The following is a 20,161-nucleotide window of genomic DNA, read 5'->3' as shown; positions in this document are numbered from 1 at the left end:
ATTTATGCGACGCCATGGTGGCGCCACTCCAGGGGGCGCCCAGCCGACCCGCTGAGTGTTGCTAGGGTAAAAGTTTCTCCGACGGCTGTGCACGCGGCGCGCACACACCTAACTGGAATGGATATGAGCAACACATCTCGAAGAACAACAGTTACAAAGGTGAGTAACCTTGTTTTTCTTATCCAATAATTTTCTTTGTGTTTAGCAGCATCTCCCACAATTCTACTCTTCCTGTATGACTTATTGGTCAATGGACAAATTTAATTTTTATATCTCTAGTTTGTGAGCCAGTTAATGTAGTGTATGTGGTTTCCTGGTTGGCTCTGGAATTGTTACCAATATTCAAAGAGTTCGTACACAGTTTTGAAATGAATAGTCTGGCAGCAAGCCAGAGAAAGGGATGTGATCAGCACAGGCTGTGCTACAATATTTTAATTACCACTGGAACTGCAGAAAGGAGGGAAACCATTCATATATCTCAGAATTGTGGGAAGTGCTGTTGTCAGAGCATACTCAGCTAAGAAATTTCCTATTATCGGTTCCTTTTGTTTTGCTAGTTTTCTTGCAAATGATTCTCTTTGAGATAAAACAAAGTTGTCCCTTGCTTCCAACCCATGCTTTTTGTCCTCCCTGGCATCTTTTCACATTAATAATGCTAGGCACTTCTGTTGTCATGGTTCCTTTCAGAGGTCCAATTCCTTCAAACAGTCCTTCATGAGTAAAAATTTGTACTATTGCTTTCAGTCTTTGACTCTTCCCTCACTTTTAAACTGCAACAGAGATCGTTATTGTTCTTTATAGCTGTCATCTTAACTAAGCCACAGCCCTGAACTTTGGAGTTATCTTTATTAATTTTCAGTGAACAGATAAAAATACAAAAAAATATAAAATTATTTATAGCTTGTATATATTCCCAGATACCATATACTTCATGGAACTCCAACAGAATTATGCAAGTTTATAATTGATCAGATTCAGATTCATAATTGATCAGATAAACATAACACAATGAGGTGGAGATTAAAATAGTAAAATGAGAGAAGATGTACATGAGGAGGAAGGAAGATTAACCAAAGTCGAAGGGAGTTAGAGAGGGACATGGCAGCTAAACAAAATGGAGGTCTGGCATTCTTTGAGCAGTGTGGTGTTTGTATTCAAACATATCTAAAGAAACAGGTTCCAAATGTCTTCAATTTCATATAATGGATTCCTAGGACAGTAAGATATTCTTTTTTTTTTTTGGCTGCTAATTCGGATAGATCTGAATACCACTGCTGTATTTTGGGCATAAGCTTACTCTTCCATTTTTGTAAAATCATGCACTTGGTAATCATTGTAGCTCTCAAGTTTTTGTGGTAGAATTAAACCCAGTTAGCAGGTGTAATGTCAGATTTTAACCTAAATTGAAAATATTGCAATAGAGGGAGAGGTTAAGGGAGTTTTTCAAAACTGAAATTAAAATTTATGAGCCTCAAAAAATTGGCCTTATTGGAGGGAGAATAGAATTTTAAAAGACAAGATTAGAGTACTTTTAAATAAATAAGTAAAAGCATTAATTTTATACGTGAATTCTTATTCCAGTGGGTGGAAAAGATATCAACTGGATCATATGTATTTCGTAATGGCCGAGCTGAAGAAAGGGAAGCTGCAAAGCATGCAGAGAATCGACAAAAACACTTGGAAGCTCTATTTTCACAAATCCAAGTGGAATTTGAACAGCGTGAAGGTAAAACTGTTTGTCTCCAAGTATGCAGTGTAATTGTAGCTATGTTGGTCCAAGGATATTAGAGAGACAACGTGGGTGAGGTATTATCTTTTATGGGACCAATTTCTGTTAGTGAGAGAGAGAAGCTTTTCAGTTCACACAGAATTCTTCTTCAGGTCAGGTCTTCTGTTTCACTGTCTCGAAGGTATTCTCATTGTTACAGGAATGTATTGTGTGAACATGAGGATGTTGTTTATAGAGGATTCTCCTTTATGCTGAAAAAGGAGTTTTTCCTGAAGTTCTTTGGGAGATACTACTAAGGTTTTCTGCCAAGTCTGATGCAGTCTGTTTGGTTTTTTAGTGTTATTTCTGAGATGTTTAAGGCAACTCTGATGGACCACTACTCCCCATCACATGTAAATAATCATCAGAAATACTACAGTAGAACCTCAGAGTTATGAACGCCTCCGGAATGGAGGTTGTTCTTAACTCTGAAATGTTCGTAACTCTGAACAAAACATTATGGTGTGTTTTTTTTCAAAAGATTACATCTAAAGATTGATTTAATACAGCTTTGAAACTTTACTATGCTTTCCCTTTTATTTTTTTTAGTAGTTTACGTTTAACACAGTACTGTGCTGTATTTGCCTTTTTTTTTTTTTTTTTTTCTAAATTTGTGTGTGTCTGTGTCTTTGCTGCTGCTGCCACCTGATTACATACAACCTGGATTGTTAAGTTAAATCATAGAATCATAGGACTGGAGGGGACTTGGAGAGGTCATCTAGTCCAGTCCCCCGCACTCAGGGAAGGACTAAGTATTATCTAGACCAGGGGTTCTCACAACAGATTTGTTGGTAGCCTCAAAGTGCGGTCACCAACTCTTGCTGGTGGCTGTGCTGACAATATTTTCTAAAATACTTAAATTACCTTTAGAAAAAACAAATATGTGCACATACGCATGTCCAAATCATTGTAATTTATTGAATATTTTTGCAGACTCAGTAATAAAAATAATGTATAGTTGTCTCTCTCCTTTACAGGACCTTAACAGAATAGAAACACAAATAAAGTGCTCTGCAGGTTCTTGTCTTTTTTGTTGTTGTTTCTTTTGCTTGTTTTAGTTGCTTTTGTTAAAGGACTTGCTAGCTAGTAAGTCTAACTGCTGTCAAAAGTGGTATTAATAAATATACAAATATCACTTTTCACAGCAGCAGACTTACTTAGTCCTGGCAAGCCCGGGGACAAATTAAGCCTTGGATAGGGAGTTCACTAGGGGAGATGTAGGGCACATCATGCATGACGGACTGGCAGGGGCCAGGGGTGATAGACGGTAGCCCTGCATTTGGGGGTTTGAGCCCTGTAACCAGAGCCAGCTGGCTGCCACCCCAGAGCTGGAACCTGAGCCTACATCTCAAGGAAGGTGGGGAACTCACTAGCTGCCTGTTCCTCTAGCATTTGTGTCTCCTATTGGTGGCCGTGGGGGGAAAGGAATGGTCCTGCCCCATCACTGCCAAGGAGGTTGTGGCTGCAAGAAAAGCCCCTGGTGGCCACATGCCTTAGACTCTCCAGTCTGTCTTGCCACCCAGGCAAACTGGATTTAATGATAAATGGTTACTTAAGCCAAAAATCACACAATATTCAGGTTGCTTCCAGTCCCAAGAGACCAGTCACTTACCCCAGATTGATCTGTATCTTAGATCTCACACCAAAGACAACGCCTGTAGCCAATCCTGTAATAAACTAACTTAAAGGTTTATTAACTAGAAAAAGAAATAAGAGAATTATTTCCAGGCTAAAGCAAGCAAACATCTATGATTTTTAAAGATACTACATCTCTCGTCAATTCAAGATGGCTTTCAGGTCGGACCCAGAGGGTAACTCCTGGGGGTCTCTGCCTTTCAGTTTAGAGTCTCTGGCCCTGTCAGAGTTCAAACAGCTGAGAGATGTAACATCTTCCTTGTCTTTTTTTCCTTTCTGTCATTCAGCCTCCAAGTCCATAGACCAGCTTCCTTGCATGTGGTATTTCTAAGATGTGATAGGGCCATTAATCAGTCCTTTGTATTGCGATCTTCCCGTCTGATTTTGATTGTTCTTCTGGATAGTGGCAGAAGACACTCTTCCCATCTGAGTTCAGAAGTTTAGAGCAAATATTTTCAGTTATAAAGCAAAACTTACGTATTTCCTTATAGCATGGAATACAAAATAAGTTTAATTCATTAGCAATTTACCAGCATTCTATAGAGTCTAAACACATTCTTATAAGACTAATACCTGTATTGAGCAATACATAAGTGAACTGCTCTGGTTTCCAGCTATGAGTTTGTCATTTCTTAACTAATGCCTGCAGCCTTGGTACCTGGCCTGCCAGTGTCACATACCGCTCCCTAGTCTTTGTGTCATCTGCAAATTTTGTTGGTGATGATTTTATGTTTCCACTGATAAAAATGTAAAATATCATAGAGTCAAGAACTGATCCCTGTGGGACCCCACTAGAAACACATTCACTTGATGATTCCCTGTTTACACTGCATTTTGAGACCTGTCCATTAATCCATTTAAATGTGTCATGTTCATTTTATGTCATTTGGTTTTTTTAATCATTGTACGGTACCAAGTCCCATGCCTTACAGAAGTCTAAGTATATTACATCTACACTATTACCTTTATCAACAAAACTTGTAATCTCGTAAAAAAAAATCCTTATTTTTACAGGGTCTGTTTTTTTCCCATAAACCATGTTGATTAACATAAAGAATTAAAGAAGGACAAAATAGTTCATTATTTAAGTCCTGCATCATGTGCTGTAGTATTTGCCAAAGATCAGTGTCATGTTGACAGGCCTGTAATTACACAGGATGTCCTGCTAATCCATTTAAAAGATTAACACACAACATTAGCTTTCTCCCTGTCCTCTGGAACGTCTCCAAAGTTCCAAGATTTATTGAAAAGCAACATTAATGGTCCAGTGAGCTCTTCAGCCAGCTCTTTTAAAACTTTGCATGCAAGTTATAAGGACCTGCTGATTTAAAAGTTCCTAACTGTAGTAATTCCTCTCTAGCATTCTCCTAAGTTACTATTTGAATGAAAAGTGTTTCATCACATAATATTACTTATATAATCTGATTTTCCTAAGTAAAGAAATATTTTCTCTTTTCTGCATTAATATTGACAATTCTACCATTTTTATTTAGTAAAAGACCAATTCCATTGTTAAGGGTTTTTGTTTTTAATGTACTTATAACTCTGCCTTCATTGTCTTTAACTCTCTTGGCCATAGAGTTCTCCATGTGTCCTTTTGCATCCTTTATCAATTTTCTGTGATTCATAACTTCTGATTTGTATTCATTGCTATCAACTCGCCATTACTTCCATTTATTATATATGTTTGAGATCAAGACGTGAGGTGAAATCAAGTGATTCTTCTACTCTCCTACCAAGCCCTGGGGAATAATCCTCTGCTAACTACCCATGATTGCCTCAGCAAATCTGATTTAAGATCAGACATTCTGCCTTCTGGGAGCAATGACCGTGGTAATGAGAGACCAGTCATCCTTCTTTAAGCAAAATATTGTCTATTAGAATAAAAGCCTTTAAGAAAAATATACTTTAAACATAATAAACTAGCCTTTATGAATGCCTACTTTTCCCTAAAACTTACCGTTCCCTGAGTCTGGGAAGGTCCAGCTCCTTCAGACTCCTCCATCGAGCCTGACAACATGTCTTTCTTTCAGAGCTCACTGACAACTGATCCCCACTTCTTCTTCTGAGAAGCTCTTCTTAATTTAGTCCTTTTCATCTCTAGTTTCTGGCCTGGCAAAACAGCTGTCACTTTGGCCTGGAGCCTGGAAGTATGCCATTGTCTTATAATTGCCACCCCAAGTGTTTGGCAAGAGTTTGCTTATCTAGGGAGACATGTTGCCTTTCTGTTTGTTCTTCCTGCAACCCCTTCTTATGCTATAGCAATACATTTGTACAGGAAGGTCTTATAACCCAATATACAACAACTTCCCTTCCCTGACTAGGTCTCGTATAACATCCATAAAATTGTTACATCTTATTATTCTTAGAATATTACTCAGCAGTTCCTGCAGTATTCCTAACATTATTACGTATCAGCTCCTTTTCCCTCTACCCTACACAAAGAGGTTTTGACTTGTCTTGAATCAACACACTGACATAGATTCCCATGCCATTAAAATATAAAAGTAAAGTAGTTCAGCCACCTAATTGCACCTAATATTTTATCCCTCTTATATTGGAAAGATGACTTTCCTTTTTAATAGATATTTTCTGTCTCTGTGTCCAGTGATTCTATAGTAAGCTTATACTATGTGAAATCCAAGTGAATAGTACACTCTCTGCCACTTGTATTACTAGTGAATTCTTGTATATAGACTCAGCCTGATATTTTCATTCAGAAACACTTTGGGCACTCTAACGAGCTTTCTACATCACATTTCTTAATTGTTTTTTTTATTTAGGTTGTAGCAGTTGAATGTAACATTAACATTTTTTAAAACAGACAAACCTCAAAGAAGAGCACTGAGATCGCGCGCACTCACCAGACAGCAGATTCATAGTTTGCAAGATGGTGCAGAACTTTATGAAGCAATTCAGAATGCATCTGATCCTGGTTATATGGAGGTAATTATTAATTGTGAATATTACCCTCAAATACATGTGGAATCTCCATTGTTTTTATTCAGTAGTAGTTTCTGCTGGATTCAAGGACATGCTGTGACCTTAAATTAGTATTGCCTTCTTGTGAGATGTTCTGCAATGTGCTGATCATTAAATAAGAACTCAGGTTAAAATAATTTTAAAAAATTGCATGACGGATTCAAGTGTTCCTTTTCCTTCCAGACTAGAGTATTAGGGTTGCAGCCCCCTGGCAATTCATTGTGCTTATCCCAGCAGGTCTGACTTTTAGTCCAGCACCTGCAGTTCTGCGCTCTGTGACAGCATTTACCAGTGACCAGCCAGCTTTTACAAAGCCCAGTATATTTATTTTGGATAAAGGCATTATAGAGGAAACACGTAATAAAACAATAAATAGTCTATGTGCATGCTAAGTTTATCAGGTGTCAACCATCTTCCATGTGGTGACCCCAGTGTTTTCAAAGTCCTTCAAACCCTTCCTTCAGGGTTTTGCCCTCTTGGTTACAGTCTCTTGTAAGGTTGTGGATTAAGTGAGGGATCTCTGAGTCAATTCAGACTGACACTTTATGACAATTTGGGGGCTTGTTCCTGAGGGCTCATGAAACAGTTATAACTAGTCAGTGCCCTTTTCCCTAGGGGGAAAAGCTTTAAAGATTGGATATCTACGTAATTGGCAGTGGGACTCTGCATTAATCAACCCCTATCCCTGTGATTCCATAGGAAACACAGGGAACCAGAAACATAGATACACACATAAAACTTATTAATACAAAGGTCTATGAATATTATGTGTCCATAGCATTTGGCATATCTCAGTGTAATAGTCTTTGAAGTTTTCCATGTTTCCAAGGTCTCACATCTGTCATATCTCATTTAAAGGGATGAGTAACAATACAAGAGGGGATGGGGGAACTGAGTCATACATTCTTTCTTAAAAATAAATCAGAAGTTTCCCAGTTCTCCACAGAAACTAACATATTAATAAAAATAAATATAAAAGATGTTTATTGAATTTAATAAACATTTTACTAGTGGATTTATAAGGTGTGAAAAGAGCTGAACAGAAATTTTTTGATTAAACAGTTTCATCAGAAAATGCCAGTTTGTCACAATCAAAATTTCTTCTGAAAATGAGTCAGGTCCAGCTAACTTTCACTCAGTCACAGGCATATTTCCAGAGCTACCCTTCCTGCTAGGGTTCTAACGAAACCCAACTAGGTCCACAATGCAGTCTGCTTATGGGCCAGGCACCTCAGGTTTTTAGGGTCCCTGGCTTCCAACATTTCTGCTTCAGAGCTAGGAGCCTGGCAGCCTTGGAGGTCCTGGGATCCCTGGCTAAAGTTGTTGCTCTGAGTTGAGGCTCTCAGCTCTGCAGTCTGTTCATATTTTGGCCTTACTGTTTAGTGGCGGGAAGCAGTGAAACTGACATGAATCATGTCAAGTTCACTGGCAGCTGCTGGGGACTGGGGAGCATGTTTTGTTTCAAAAACACTGTTTCAGTGTCTCCCAAGCACAATTTTTTTGAATCTACCTGTTTCATGAGAAAATTTGTAATATTTGGTTTCAGTTTGAATGAATCTGAAACCAAATTTCAAAATACAGAAATTCTCTATGAATGGAACATTCCAAATTTTGGTCAGCTCTTCTCTGGAGTTAAGTGTCCAACTGTGAACAGTGAAATTTTACAAATCTGTAAATATATGGCTCTACAAAGTTATTTTCATAATTTTTTTCATTATTATTTATTATTAGGGCTGTCGATTAATCACAGTTAACTCACCTGATTAATTCAAAAAAAGTAATCGTGATTTAAAAAATTAATCATTAATTGCACTGTTAAACAATAGAATACCAATTGACATTTATTAAATATTTTTGGATGTTTTTCTACATTTTCAAATACATCGATTCAATTGCAACCCAGAATACAAAGTGTACAGTGCTCACTTTATATTATTTTTATTACAAATATTTGCACTGTAAAAATGATAAAAGAAATAGTATTTTTCAATTCACCTCGTACAAGTATCTTTATCATGAAAGTGCAACTTATAATTGTAGAGTTTTTTGTTACATAACTGCACTCAAAAACAAAACAATGTGAAACTTTAGAGCCTACAAGTCCATTCAGTCCTACTTCTCGTTCAGCCAACCATTAAGAGAAACAAGTTTGTGTATGTTTACAGGAGATAATATTGCCCACTTCTTAATTACAATGTCACCTGAAAGTGAGAACAGGCGTTCACTTGGCACTGTTGTAGCTGACATCGCAAGCTATTTACGTGCCAGATGCACTAAAGATTCATATGCCTCTTCATGCTTCAGCCATTGTTCCAAAGGACATGCTTCCATGCTGATGAGGCTCATTTAAAAAAATAACGTGTTAATTAAATATGTGACTGAACTCCTTGGGGGAGAATTGTATGTCTCCTTCTCTGTTTTACCCTCATTCTGCCATATATTTCGTGTTATAGCAGTCGTGGATGATGACTCAGCACATGTTGTTCATTTTACGAACACTTTCATTGCAAATATGACAAAATTCAAAGAAGACACCAATGTGAAATTTCTAAAGATAGCTACAGCACTCGATGGAAGATTTAAGAATCTGAAGTGCTTTCCAGAATCTGAGAGGGATGAGGTGTCAGAAGTCTTAAAAGAGCAACACTCCGATGTGGAAACTACAGAACCTGTACCACCAAAAAATAAAATCAACCTTCTGCTGGTGGCATCTGACTCAGATGATGAAAATGAACATGCTTTGGTCTACACTGCTTTGGATCATTATCAAGCAGAACCCATCATCAGCATGGACGCAAGTCCTCTGGAATGGTGGTTGAAGCATCAAAGAACATATGAATCTTTAGAGCATCTGGCATGTAAATATCTTGCGATGTCAGCTACAACAGTGCCATGCAAACACCTTTTTGTAAACAAGAAGCGGGCAGCATTATCTCCTGAAAATGTAAACAAACTTGTTTGAGCGATTGGCTGAACCAGAAGTGTGATTGATTGGACTTGTAATCTAAACTCTAAAGTTTTCCATTGTTTTATTTTTGGGTGCAGGTTTTTTTGTACATAATTCTACATTTGTAGGTTCAACTTTCATGATAAAAAGATTACGCTGCAGTACTTGTATTAAGTGAATTGAAATATACTGTTTCTTTTGTTTTTACAGTGCAAATATTTGTATTAAAAATAAATATAAAGTGAGCACTGTACACTTTGTGTTCTGTGTTGTAATTCAAATAAATATATTTGAAAGTGTAGAAAGCATCCGTAAATAAATAAATAAATGGTATTCTATTATTAACAGCTCAATTAATCATGATTAATTTTTATAATCACCCGATTAATCACAATTGATTTTTTAACCACTTGACAGCCCTAATTATTAGTAGTATCTAACTAATTTTTCTACTTGAGTGAATATTTACCAAATATTTGTGGTGCAGTGACAATTGGTGCTTCTCACCGTGCTTGTTTCCCTCCCCCATGTAATTATAACAAGTCCTCTATAAGAACCTGTATATACAAAAATCACTAAAGTAACTGAGTAGCAGTTTGAGAGAGATTCAACAAACAAATCTATACTTTCAGTACAACCAGCTCAGCAAACAATGTAATTAAAGTTAATGTTTGTAGTTTTATGCCCTTATCCTATTTCATGTTTGTGCAAAAGAAATTGATCCAGGTTTGCTTTCTGCTAAAGTAAACAAATCTAAACAAACCCATTATGTGACCCTCAAAACTCATGTACTTTTCACCGAAGTGATTGCTGTCTTTACTCCCAGTCTTCCTCCTTTGCCGGCTCCAGCCTGTGTTTGCCATTTCTCCCAATCTTAATTCAAGCACAGACACTTAGTGACATGCTAAGTAGTGAGTAGTCCCATTGTGTCTATTATAAAGCAGAGCACATGCCTAAGCATTTGTGGGATTGGGGCTTTTGACTGTAATAAGATCATAGAGTCAACTTTGTCAATGTTTTGTGAAATGTATGTATTTATGATGCTGTAAAATGCTTATTATTTGCATTCCAGTAATACCTAGAGGGCCTAACCAAGATCTTCTGAAATCCTGTTGTTATATTAATGAAATGAAAATTAATCTTGTATATTTAGAGAAGACTTTCTCAATCTATGACAGACTTTTTTACTGATAGACACATAAAGCTGAGTGGGTTTGCCCTTTGTGGTTACAGGGATGTCTTAGTGAAGATCAGTTAAAAGCCTTGAATACTCATAGACAGATGTTGAATGATAAGAAGCAAGCTCAGATACAAGCAGAATTCAAGAAGGCTATAGAGTCTGCTGAACAGGAGGAACATGGTTGCTCCAAAAGGGATGTGTCTACTGTATGGAAGTTACGTGTTGTGGATTACAGAAAACAAGAAAAAGATAAAGGTTAGTACTGAAAGATGTAAACAACTTCAATTTTCACCATAATAGGCCAATTTAAGCACTTGGGATGGGGTGGAGATTAAAGATTAATAATCAAGGCATGGTCCAACACTTAAAGAAATACCTTGCCTCAGTTTTTAATAAGGGTAATGAAGAGTTTAGGTAGTGGCAGGGTGGCTAATGGGAATGAGGATGTGGAGGTAGAAATTACCACATCAGAGGTGGAAGTCAAATTTAGCAGCTTAATGGGACTAAAGGAGGGGGCCCAGATAATCTCCATCTAAGAATATTAAATGAACTGGCACATGGTCAGGCTTGACAAAGCCCTGGCTGGGATGATTTAATTGGGGATTGGTCCTGCTTTGAGCAGGGGTTTGGACTAGATCAATGCTTCTCAAAGCCGGTCCGCCACTTGTTCAGGGAAAGCCCCTGGTGGTCCGGGCTGGTTTGTTTACCTGCTGCATCCGCAGGTTTGGCCGATTGCAGCTCCCACTGGCTGAGGTTCGCCGCTCCAGGCCAATGGGGGGTGCGGGAAGGTTGGCTAGCACATCCTTCGGCCCACGCCGCTTCCCAAGTCCCCATTGGCCTGGGAAGGTGAACTGCAGCCAGTAGGAGCCACGATTGGTTGAACCTGAGGACGTGGCAGGTAAACAAAGCAGCCTGGACCGCCAGGGGCTTTCCCTGAACAAGTGGTGGACTGGCTTTGAGAAGGTTAGGGGTCTATTACAGTAGTGGGTGGGCGAGGTTCTTTGGCCAGCAGTGTGCAGGAGGACAGACTAGATTATCATGATGGCCCCTTCTGACCTTAAAATCTATGAGTCTATAAATTCAACAGAGTTACACCAAGGATGGATTTTTAAGTTGAATTTTTTTGAGGCCTCCATGTTACTGCATACTAATATTTTCTAATCTTACATTTCAGCCATTATATTGACTATATGGCGTCCATTATTGGATGTATGTTCCCTGTTAAAAGAAGGTGGTCGGTACAGAATATACCAGCTAGTAGCTTCGCAATCCAAAGGCAAATCAGACACTGTTAATGTACAGTTAACATCCACAAACAAAACTCAGTACCTGCAACTACAGGTAAAAACTTTTAACTGTAAATATATGTATAACAGCATAAACATTTTATATAAGCTCGATGGCATAAATATTTAAAGTTCTATTTCTTCAGGCTTCGCAAGAGGTGCTGTTGCAGATTTATATTCCAAGGAAGGCTCTGCCATTCAGAATGTTGTTGGATCCATCTTTTCAACCAGCCTGTGCTGAAGTGGATTTAGTGGGATTTGTAGTTTCTGTTAGCAAGAGAACAGGTATATTGTGCATTGTGTCCAAATTTTTTCATGTTTAAACAGATCATATTAAAAATCTAGCCACTTTCCAAGCTGATCTTGGTGTTGTACCTGCAGGTTTATAACTGTCTAATGTTTAGGTTAGACAGGCCAAACCACAGAATCATAGAAATGTAGGGCTGGAAGGGACCTTGAGAGGTTGTCAAGTCCAACCACCTCTGCTGAGGGAGGACCAAGTAAACTTAGACCATTCCTGACTATTGTTTGTCCAACCTGTTCTTAAAGGCCTCCAATTGTGAGCATTCCATAAAATCCCTTGGAAGCCTGTTCCCTTACCCTTATAGGCTATATCAGGGGTCAGCAACTTTTGACATGCGGCTTTCCAGGGTAAGTACCCTGGTGGGCTGGGCTGGTTTGTTTATCTGCCGCATCCACAGGTTCGGCCGATCGCGGCTCCCACTGGCTGTGGTTTGCTGTCCCAGGCCAATGGGGGCTGCGGGAAGCAGCACGGGGTGAGGGATGTGCTGGCTGCCACTTCCTGCTGCCCCAGTTGGCCTGAAGCGGCTCCATGTGCCATGCTAGCACAGGTAACAATAGCTGAGCTTAGCTGTGCCATGTATAAACCCTTCTGAAACTACTGGGTATGTGCTGAGACATGCTGAGTACATAGCCACCAGTTTCAGGTGGGCTTGTACTTAGCATGGCTTAGCCATGTCTCTGCTGCCACTACTAGTGCTACTGAAACTACACTACTATTTAAACACACTAGCTCGATGAGTGCTAGCATGATTATCTGTACGCGAACAGGGGATTCACACCCTACCTTATCGTGTAGATATAGTCATAGCTAGAAAGTTTTTACTTATATCTAACCTACATCTCCCTTACTGCAGATTTAAGCCCATTATTTCTTGTCCTACCTTCAGTGGACATGGAAGACTATTGGTCATGTCCTCTTTGTAACAGCCCTTTATGTATTGGAAGAGTAGTGTGGTTCCCTTCCCCCTGCCCCCATCTTCTTTTCTCAAGATTAAACAGGCCCACATTAACCTTTCCTCATAGGTTAGGTTTTCTAAATCTTCTGTTGTTTTTGTTGCTCTACTCTGGACTCTCTAATTTGCCCACATCTTTCCTAAAGCGTGGCGCCCAGAACTGGTTGCAGTTACTCCAGCTGAGGTCTTACCAATGCTGAGTAAAGCAGGACAGTTATCTCTTGTCTCTTATATACGGCTCTCCTGTTAATACACCGTGGAATTATATTAGCCTTTTTCGCAACTGCATGACATTGTTGCCTCGTATTCCATTTGTGATCCACTATAACCCCCACATCCTTTTCAGTCTTATGCCACCTAGCCATTTATTTCCCATTGTGTACTTGTGCATTTGAGTTTTCCTCCTTGAAGTACTTGTCTTTACTGAATTTAGTTTTGTTCATATCAGATCAATTCTATAATTTTTCAAGGTTGTTTTGAATTCCAATCCTGTTCTTCAAAGTGCTTGCAACCTCTCTCAGCTTGGTATCATCTGCAAATTTTATAAGCATACTCTCCATTGAATAGTATTGAATAGTAAGTACTGACCTCTCTGTGACCCCATTAGATAAGTCCTCCCAGTTTGGCAGTGAACCATTGATAACTACTAGTTTGAGTATGGTCTTTAAACCAGTTGTGCAACCGCCTTACAGTAATTTCATCTGGACCACAGTTCCCTAGTTTGCTTTTGAGAATGTTAGGTGGGACTGTCAAAAGCCTTACCAAAATCAAGATATATCAGGTCTACAGCTTCCTCCCTATCCACTGTGCCAGTAACCCTGTCAAAGAAAGAAATTAAGTTCGTTTGGTATGATTTGTTCCTGTTGTTCCTTATAACCCTATTATCCTCCAAGTCCTTACAAATTGGTGGTGTAATAATTTGTTCCAGTACCTTTTCCAGTATCCAGGTTAGGCTGACTGGTCTATAATTCTCCAGATCCTCTTTTTTCCAGATAGGTACTATGTTTGCCCTTCTCCATTCCTCTGGGACTTCGCCTGTCCTCCAGGAGTTCTCAAAGATAATTGCTGATTAATACTTCAGCTAGTTCCTTAAGTACCCTAGGATGAATTTCATCAGGCACTGGCAACTTGAATACATGTAACTTATCTAAATATTCTTCTTCGAGTACATGCTCATATCGATTCCATTCTAGGTGCGTGTGCACCCACATGCATGGTCATCAGAGAATTTTGCCTTAGCAGTATCATTAGCGTCAGCTGTCACGCCCCCTTGAGTGTTGCGCTCCTGCCTTGGTATATAAGGCATTGCCGGCCCTACACCCTCTCAGTTCCTTCTTACCACTTGTGGTGGTTAGTCGAAGTGCCTTTCCTCGCATAGTAAGGGCTAGTGGTTTCATCTCTTCTGAGTTCAAGCTTAGGGACTTGTAAGTAGTTAACGTTAAGTGTAGTTAGAGGTTAGAGTCCCAGCAGGGACTTCACCCCAGGACGGGCATGCCCTGTCTCTGAGGTTTAAGCTCTGCGCAGACTATAACAGGCCTATGCCTGTAAGTGACCCCCACAGCAACTGCCTCAAGTGCTTGGGGGAATCACGTGTGAAGGACAAATGTCATATTTGTAAATATTTTCGACCCAGGACTCAGAGTGTGGGATATTCATTTGAGGGCTCTCTTTATGGAGGCTGCCCTCCATCCGGCTTCCAAGCTGTCCTGCCAAGACCCAACTCCTAGTGCCTCAGTGTGCAGCACACCCCTGGCACTGGGCTCTACCCACAACCACTCCCCATCGCCTGTGCCCAGAAAGAAAACTAAGAAACATGGTTCTCCAGCACTGAGCAAGAAAGGCCATGGGACATCAGGCAAAGGAGTCAGTTCGGGCCGCTTGGAACTCCGGAACCACGTGGACGTGCCTCTCCGGTCAGGGCCCTGAGCTCCTTAAAGGATCCACCACCAACTCCCGAGAGCGGTAGGGGACACAAACTTGTGGCAGCTTCGACTTATTCCCAAGCTCCCCTGGCACCAAGAGAGCAGAGGCCTTGGGCCACGCCTTAGGCACCACAGGAAGCAGCAAAGGCTCCCATGCGAGGGTAAGCCAGCTGCTAAGACCCCACCAGGGGGCAATGGAGCACTGCTGATTCCCCAAGCCAAGGCAGCACTCTCCGTCTCTGCGCCGCAGACCTCCAGCATTCCAGCCCAGATCCTTTGGGGCTCACCCTTGGTCACCAGCACAGTGTTCGTGGTCCCCGCCATCTTGACGTGGATCATCTGGGGGAGGCACCAGTCTCTGTGCTACCAACACCATTCATCTTCTCTGCACAGATCTCTGTTGATTACGCCATGGGAGTCCTCCCCATCTCAATACCAGTTCTCCCTCCCCTCACACTAGTCCCCCCGACACTGGCACCGATCTTCCCACTCCAAGCACCGGTCTTGGGTGGTGACAGTCAGCAGGCAGACACAGGTGTTGACGGCCCCACCATGGTCAGTGGTAGGGGATTCCCCTGGCATGGAAGAGCAGTTTAGTCCATCACTGAGACTCCACTGGCACAACTGGGCACCTGAGGCCGCATCGACATCTACGGCACTGCCTTCACAGCATGGTCAGTGTCCTCCCTAGTGGCCTTATTGGAGTGCATGGGCCATGCTAATGATGACGATGCTCTCTTCGCTCTGCTCGTCTGCCACCACCTCAGAACAACAGTTGACTGCACCAGCGGCACTGGGCTTGGTGCATGAAACACACTTGGAGGTTGGGGTAGAGGAAACAGTGCCCACCCCAAACCCCCTACCCTCATGGGGGATGATACCCAGGGGCCTCCCCCAGCAGTACAGTCGTCTGATATTTACTGCCTGCTGACATGACTGCTTTTAGCAATAAGTAATTGTGGTTTCAGGCACTTCACTGGTTTGCCAAAATCTCCCCATACACTCTACGGATACTGGTAAGGGAAAAACTTCCGGCACTGGTGCAAGTGGCGAGCACACACACCTAATATGAAATAGACATGAGCAATATATCTCGAAGAACACCAGTTACGGAAAAGGTAACTGTCTTTTCTTCTTCCCTGTTAAGTAGAGGGCCTACTCTTTCTTTCATCTTGCTTCCTAATGTATTTATAGAACCTCTTCTTACTGCCTTTTATGTCCTTGCTTGGTGTCACTCATTTTGTGCCTTAGTCTTTCTGATTTTGTCCCTATATGCTTGTGCTATCCTTTTGTTATATCTCCTTAGCAATTCTTGAATGTTTCCATTTTTGGTAGGATTCCTTTTTGATTTTTCAAGTCATTTAAGAGCTCCTGATGGAGTGATATTGGCTTCTTACTGTTTTTTCTCTTTCCTTTGCATTGGATTAGTTTACATTGTGTCAGCTCTCCTGGACTCCTTTATCCTTCAGATTTTTTCCCCATGGGACATTACCTACTAGTTTTCTCTGTTTGTTAGTGTCCTTTATTGAAGTCCATTGTCCTTATTCTGCTGCCCTAATTCCTTCCTTTCCTTTGACACATGAAAGCTATCATTTCATGATCACTTTCATCCAAATTATCTTCCACCTTCAGATTTGCCACCAATTCCTCTCTGTTGGTCAGAATGAAGTCTAAAATGGCTGTCCCCCTGGTACTGCCTCAACTTTCTGAAAGAAAAAGTTATCCCAAATACATTTCAATAACTTACTGGAAATTTTGTGGTTTGCCATATTACGTTTTCCAACAGCTGTCTGGGAGTTAGTCCCCCATTACTACCAGGTCTTGTGTTTTGGATATTTATGTTGTTTGCTCTAGAAATGCCTCATACACCTCCTCCTCCTCCTCCTGATTTGGTGTTCTGTAGTAGACCCCACCATGATAAACCTGCTAATATGGACCTTTCACCATAGTATCTGAGGGCTGTCTGAGACTTTAGAAATAGTAACAACAATCTTTCTTCATTCCCTGCCATTTAGGAAAAATATCTTGATTAACTATTTGTTGGGGAAGAACTTAGTGGAGATGAGTTTTGTTTTTAAGTTTGGTCATTCTCATCTATTGCAGGAGTGATTTCCTGTGTCGAGGTCCAATAACTATGAAATTTCTGTCTCCTATACTCATGAGCTCCCCTCTTGATCAGCAGTTGCATGGATCCAGTGGAACCTAGCTGTTGGAGGTGATGGTTGCAGAGAGACTAGTGATCTTATTGGCCACTAGGGAAAATCCTATAGAGGGCTTTTGAATATCAAAACAAAGACCTGGAACTGGACTCTATTCAGTAATGAACTAGTGCAGAGAATGAATTGCACTCAAGAGTAATGTACTCAAGACAACCTTTCTTGCTAAGAAGATGAGCAGCTATGTTTTCTACCAGTTAGACCTTTTTAAGGTGTCTGGCTTCATTCCTAGATATAAACAACAGTAAACACATCTGAAGGTCACAAATATTTCGTCTTCGTGGCATTTCTGTTCCTAGTAGCATGCAGCGCAATCTTCTGGACAGTTACAGATAGAAATGAGCATTTATTTTTTTTGTTGGCATGGTTATTTAGACATCTGGTAGCACTGAATACATCAGGGAGAACCCCAGGCTACAGACCAACTTTTAGTCTAAGGTCAGATGTTCTTGAGAGTAGGGATGTTATAGCTGAGGCAAGTTTTTTGAAGCATTTCTCTCTCCCTGCCAACATGAGTCTTACTTGGGTTCAGTCAACTGGCCTTGAGAAATCTGGGAAATAGAGCTGGCTTATATTTGACAAAAGGAAATGTAGAGCTGTTTGTTGTTGATGTACTAGTACTGCCTGCATCTCAGCCTGCGGTATCTAACCAGCTCTCTCCAGGACTTTGTGTAGATGTTGAATAGTAAGGAGGAGAGGACTGAGTCTTATGAAACTCTACAGGCAAGGACTCGAGAAGTGGAAGAACAATTGCCCATAATCCTCTTGGTTTGGGCATAGAGGAAGGACATTTCAATATCTGGTGATTAGCGCTATCAGACGCTGCAGATAGGCACAGCAGGATGAGAGTGGCTTTATCTTACTTGTCAGTGGACAGATCGTCTACCAGAACAAGCAATGTCTTGATACCATGCCTTGACCTGAAGTTGACCTCTTAAGTGTTCCCTCTCCAGTTTCTTCCAGAATATTGTGCTGCCAACTCTTTTCCTTTTATTGCTTTATCACCAGTCCTGCTGCTGCTTCTTTCTTTCTTTTCTCTTAAAAACAAAAAAAGCTGTAAGGTTGTCTTCAGAGGTTGCTTGCAATGGTGTTATCTTCAACTCTCATCTCTGAAGCCCTGAATTGTTCTGCTAAGCTTGATGTGTTTCATTTCACATAGAAATTAATTAGACAACTACTAAGGGATCTTCACCAGAAGTTGTTTGTGAAGTATTCTGCTTGCAGATTGTAAAGTATTTTATTCATTTTTGAATAGAGATTTCTCATTGTTCTTTTACTTTCATCTCCTGGTTTAGTCAACTAGTACTTTGCAGACTTAATTTTTGTTTCTACACAAAAGTTGTACTTGTAACTTTTAAAAAAAAATTGATCATTTATAAGTATCCTTCAAATTTTTGCACTAACCTGGTACAAGGATTTACAATGTTTTGGGTTTTCTTTAAAATGACCTAAGGCACTTTACCCCACTAGACAGCATAGACATTTTAAATATTAATTTGAGTCCCAGATACATTTGACTTGAAAGGTGTTAAGGGCAAAATTCTGCTGTGTTATGCCCGTGTAAATATAGTGTACAGTAACTCTACTGAAGTCAGTGGAATTACAGCAGATTAACACTAGTGTAATTAAGAGCAGAATCTGGCCCTAAGTAAATAAAAATCATTTTGCAAGTTGAAGGCTTCCTTTCTTTGAACTTTGGAAAAACAACCCAAAAGTAACAGTAGAGCAGGTGTTTTTTCTTTGAAAATATCTGTCCAAACTGCATGTGTCATTTCAATTTAATTAAAACTTTTTAGGTTTCACTACTCTGGTATATTTGTCAGATGAAGATCATAATCTAGTGGCCATCAAGATCTGGACAGACCTTAAGCAGCTTGCTATTGAAGACATAATTAACCCTTTTACATTGATTTCTGCAAGCAATCTTCAGTGGCGATCTGAATTCAAATCAGAAATTCCCACATTATTTGCTGGAGACCTTTCCATATTCTCGGCAAGTCCAAAGGATTGCTATCTTCAAGAGAGATTTAATGAACTGAAGAACACAACAGAGGTAAAGTGATGGATTTTTTAATAGACTAGTTATTAGTACAGTATAGTTTATTCAATATAGAGTCCATAAACACAGGTAATACTCTGACCAACCAATGGTAACACTGATAATATTCAGTTTGATTGCTGGGATTTTTGCAGGGGGATTGTTTAATTCTAGAGGAGCCTCCATATCACTCATGAAATTCCTTCATTTTTCTTGGCTTTTCACTACTATCCTCAAGGGCACTGTCAGGGTCATCATCCTCTGCCCAAGAAAAGTAGAATAATTTTCTATATGGAACCAGTCATTGCCACTTTAGTTGGCTGAAGTTAAAGATATGAGAAGTACACTACTTTGTACAGTTGAGCCCATTTGTTAATAACGTGCATCCGACGAAGTGGGTATTTACCCACGGAAGCTAATGCTCCAAAACGTCTGTTAGTCTATAAGGTGCCACAGGATTCTTTGCTGCTTTTGTTAACAACAATTTGTTGTTGTAATATTTTTGCAGTGACTGCAGGTTTCCAACTGAACTGTGTCAAGTGGAATATGAAATCAACAAAGCATGGATTTTCTCTCATTTATTCAGTTTTCTTTCAAATTTATACAAATATACATGAACAATTAGAATTACTCTTCAAGTAGCAAAACTTTGTACTATGTCATTGCTCTACCAAGCTGTTGTTTCATATAGCTAGTATATATAGAAAATAATATAAATATTTGAAAAATCATCGATAGTATGTGAAATAATTGACATTAACTACAATTTGGCACAGGATGCCAGAAATTTGTAATTCACAATGAACAGGAAATTGTTTAATGTCAGTTGATACTAAACAAGCACATTTATTTTGTTTTAGATTATTAGGCATGGGGGGGGAGTTTAACTTTTTTCCCCCCATTAATAGTAACTAAGTAGGATTAACAGTAT

At 39.9% G+C, this 20,161-nt stretch overlaps 1 protein-coding gene across 1 annotated transcript in view; it reads left to right on the top strand.

Moving 5' to 3' along the window:
* Nucleotides 1-20,161, top strand: part of BRCA2 (BRCA2 DNA repair associated) — a 77,021-nt gene that overhangs the window by 54,931 nt on the left and 1,929 nt on the right. The window contains exons 20-25 of the mRNA XM_075061645.1: nt 1,582-1,726; nt 6,228-6,349; nt 10,566-10,767; nt 11,687-11,853; nt 11,945-12,083; nt 18,989-19,245. Coding sequence (XP_074917746.1) covers nt 1,582-1,726; nt 6,228-6,349; nt 10,566-10,767; nt 11,687-11,853; nt 11,945-12,083; nt 18,989-19,245 — 1,032 coding nt within the window. The remainder of the gene's footprint in view (nt 1-1,581; nt 1,727-6,227; nt 6,350-10,565; nt 10,768-11,686; nt 11,854-11,944; nt 12,084-18,988; nt 19,246-20,161) is intronic.

The sequence above is a fragment of the Chelonoidis abingdonii genome, chromosome 1 (genome assembly GCF_003597395.2).
Source record: "Chelonoidis abingdonii isolate Lonesome George chromosome 1, CheloAbing_2.0, whole genome shotgun sequence".
Classification (NCBI taxonomy): Eukaryota; Metazoa; Chordata; order Testudines; family Testudinidae; genus Chelonoidis; species Chelonoidis abingdonii.
Note: the sequence above shows the minus strand (reverse complement) of the source record. Positions and strands in the feature narration are given on the sequence as shown.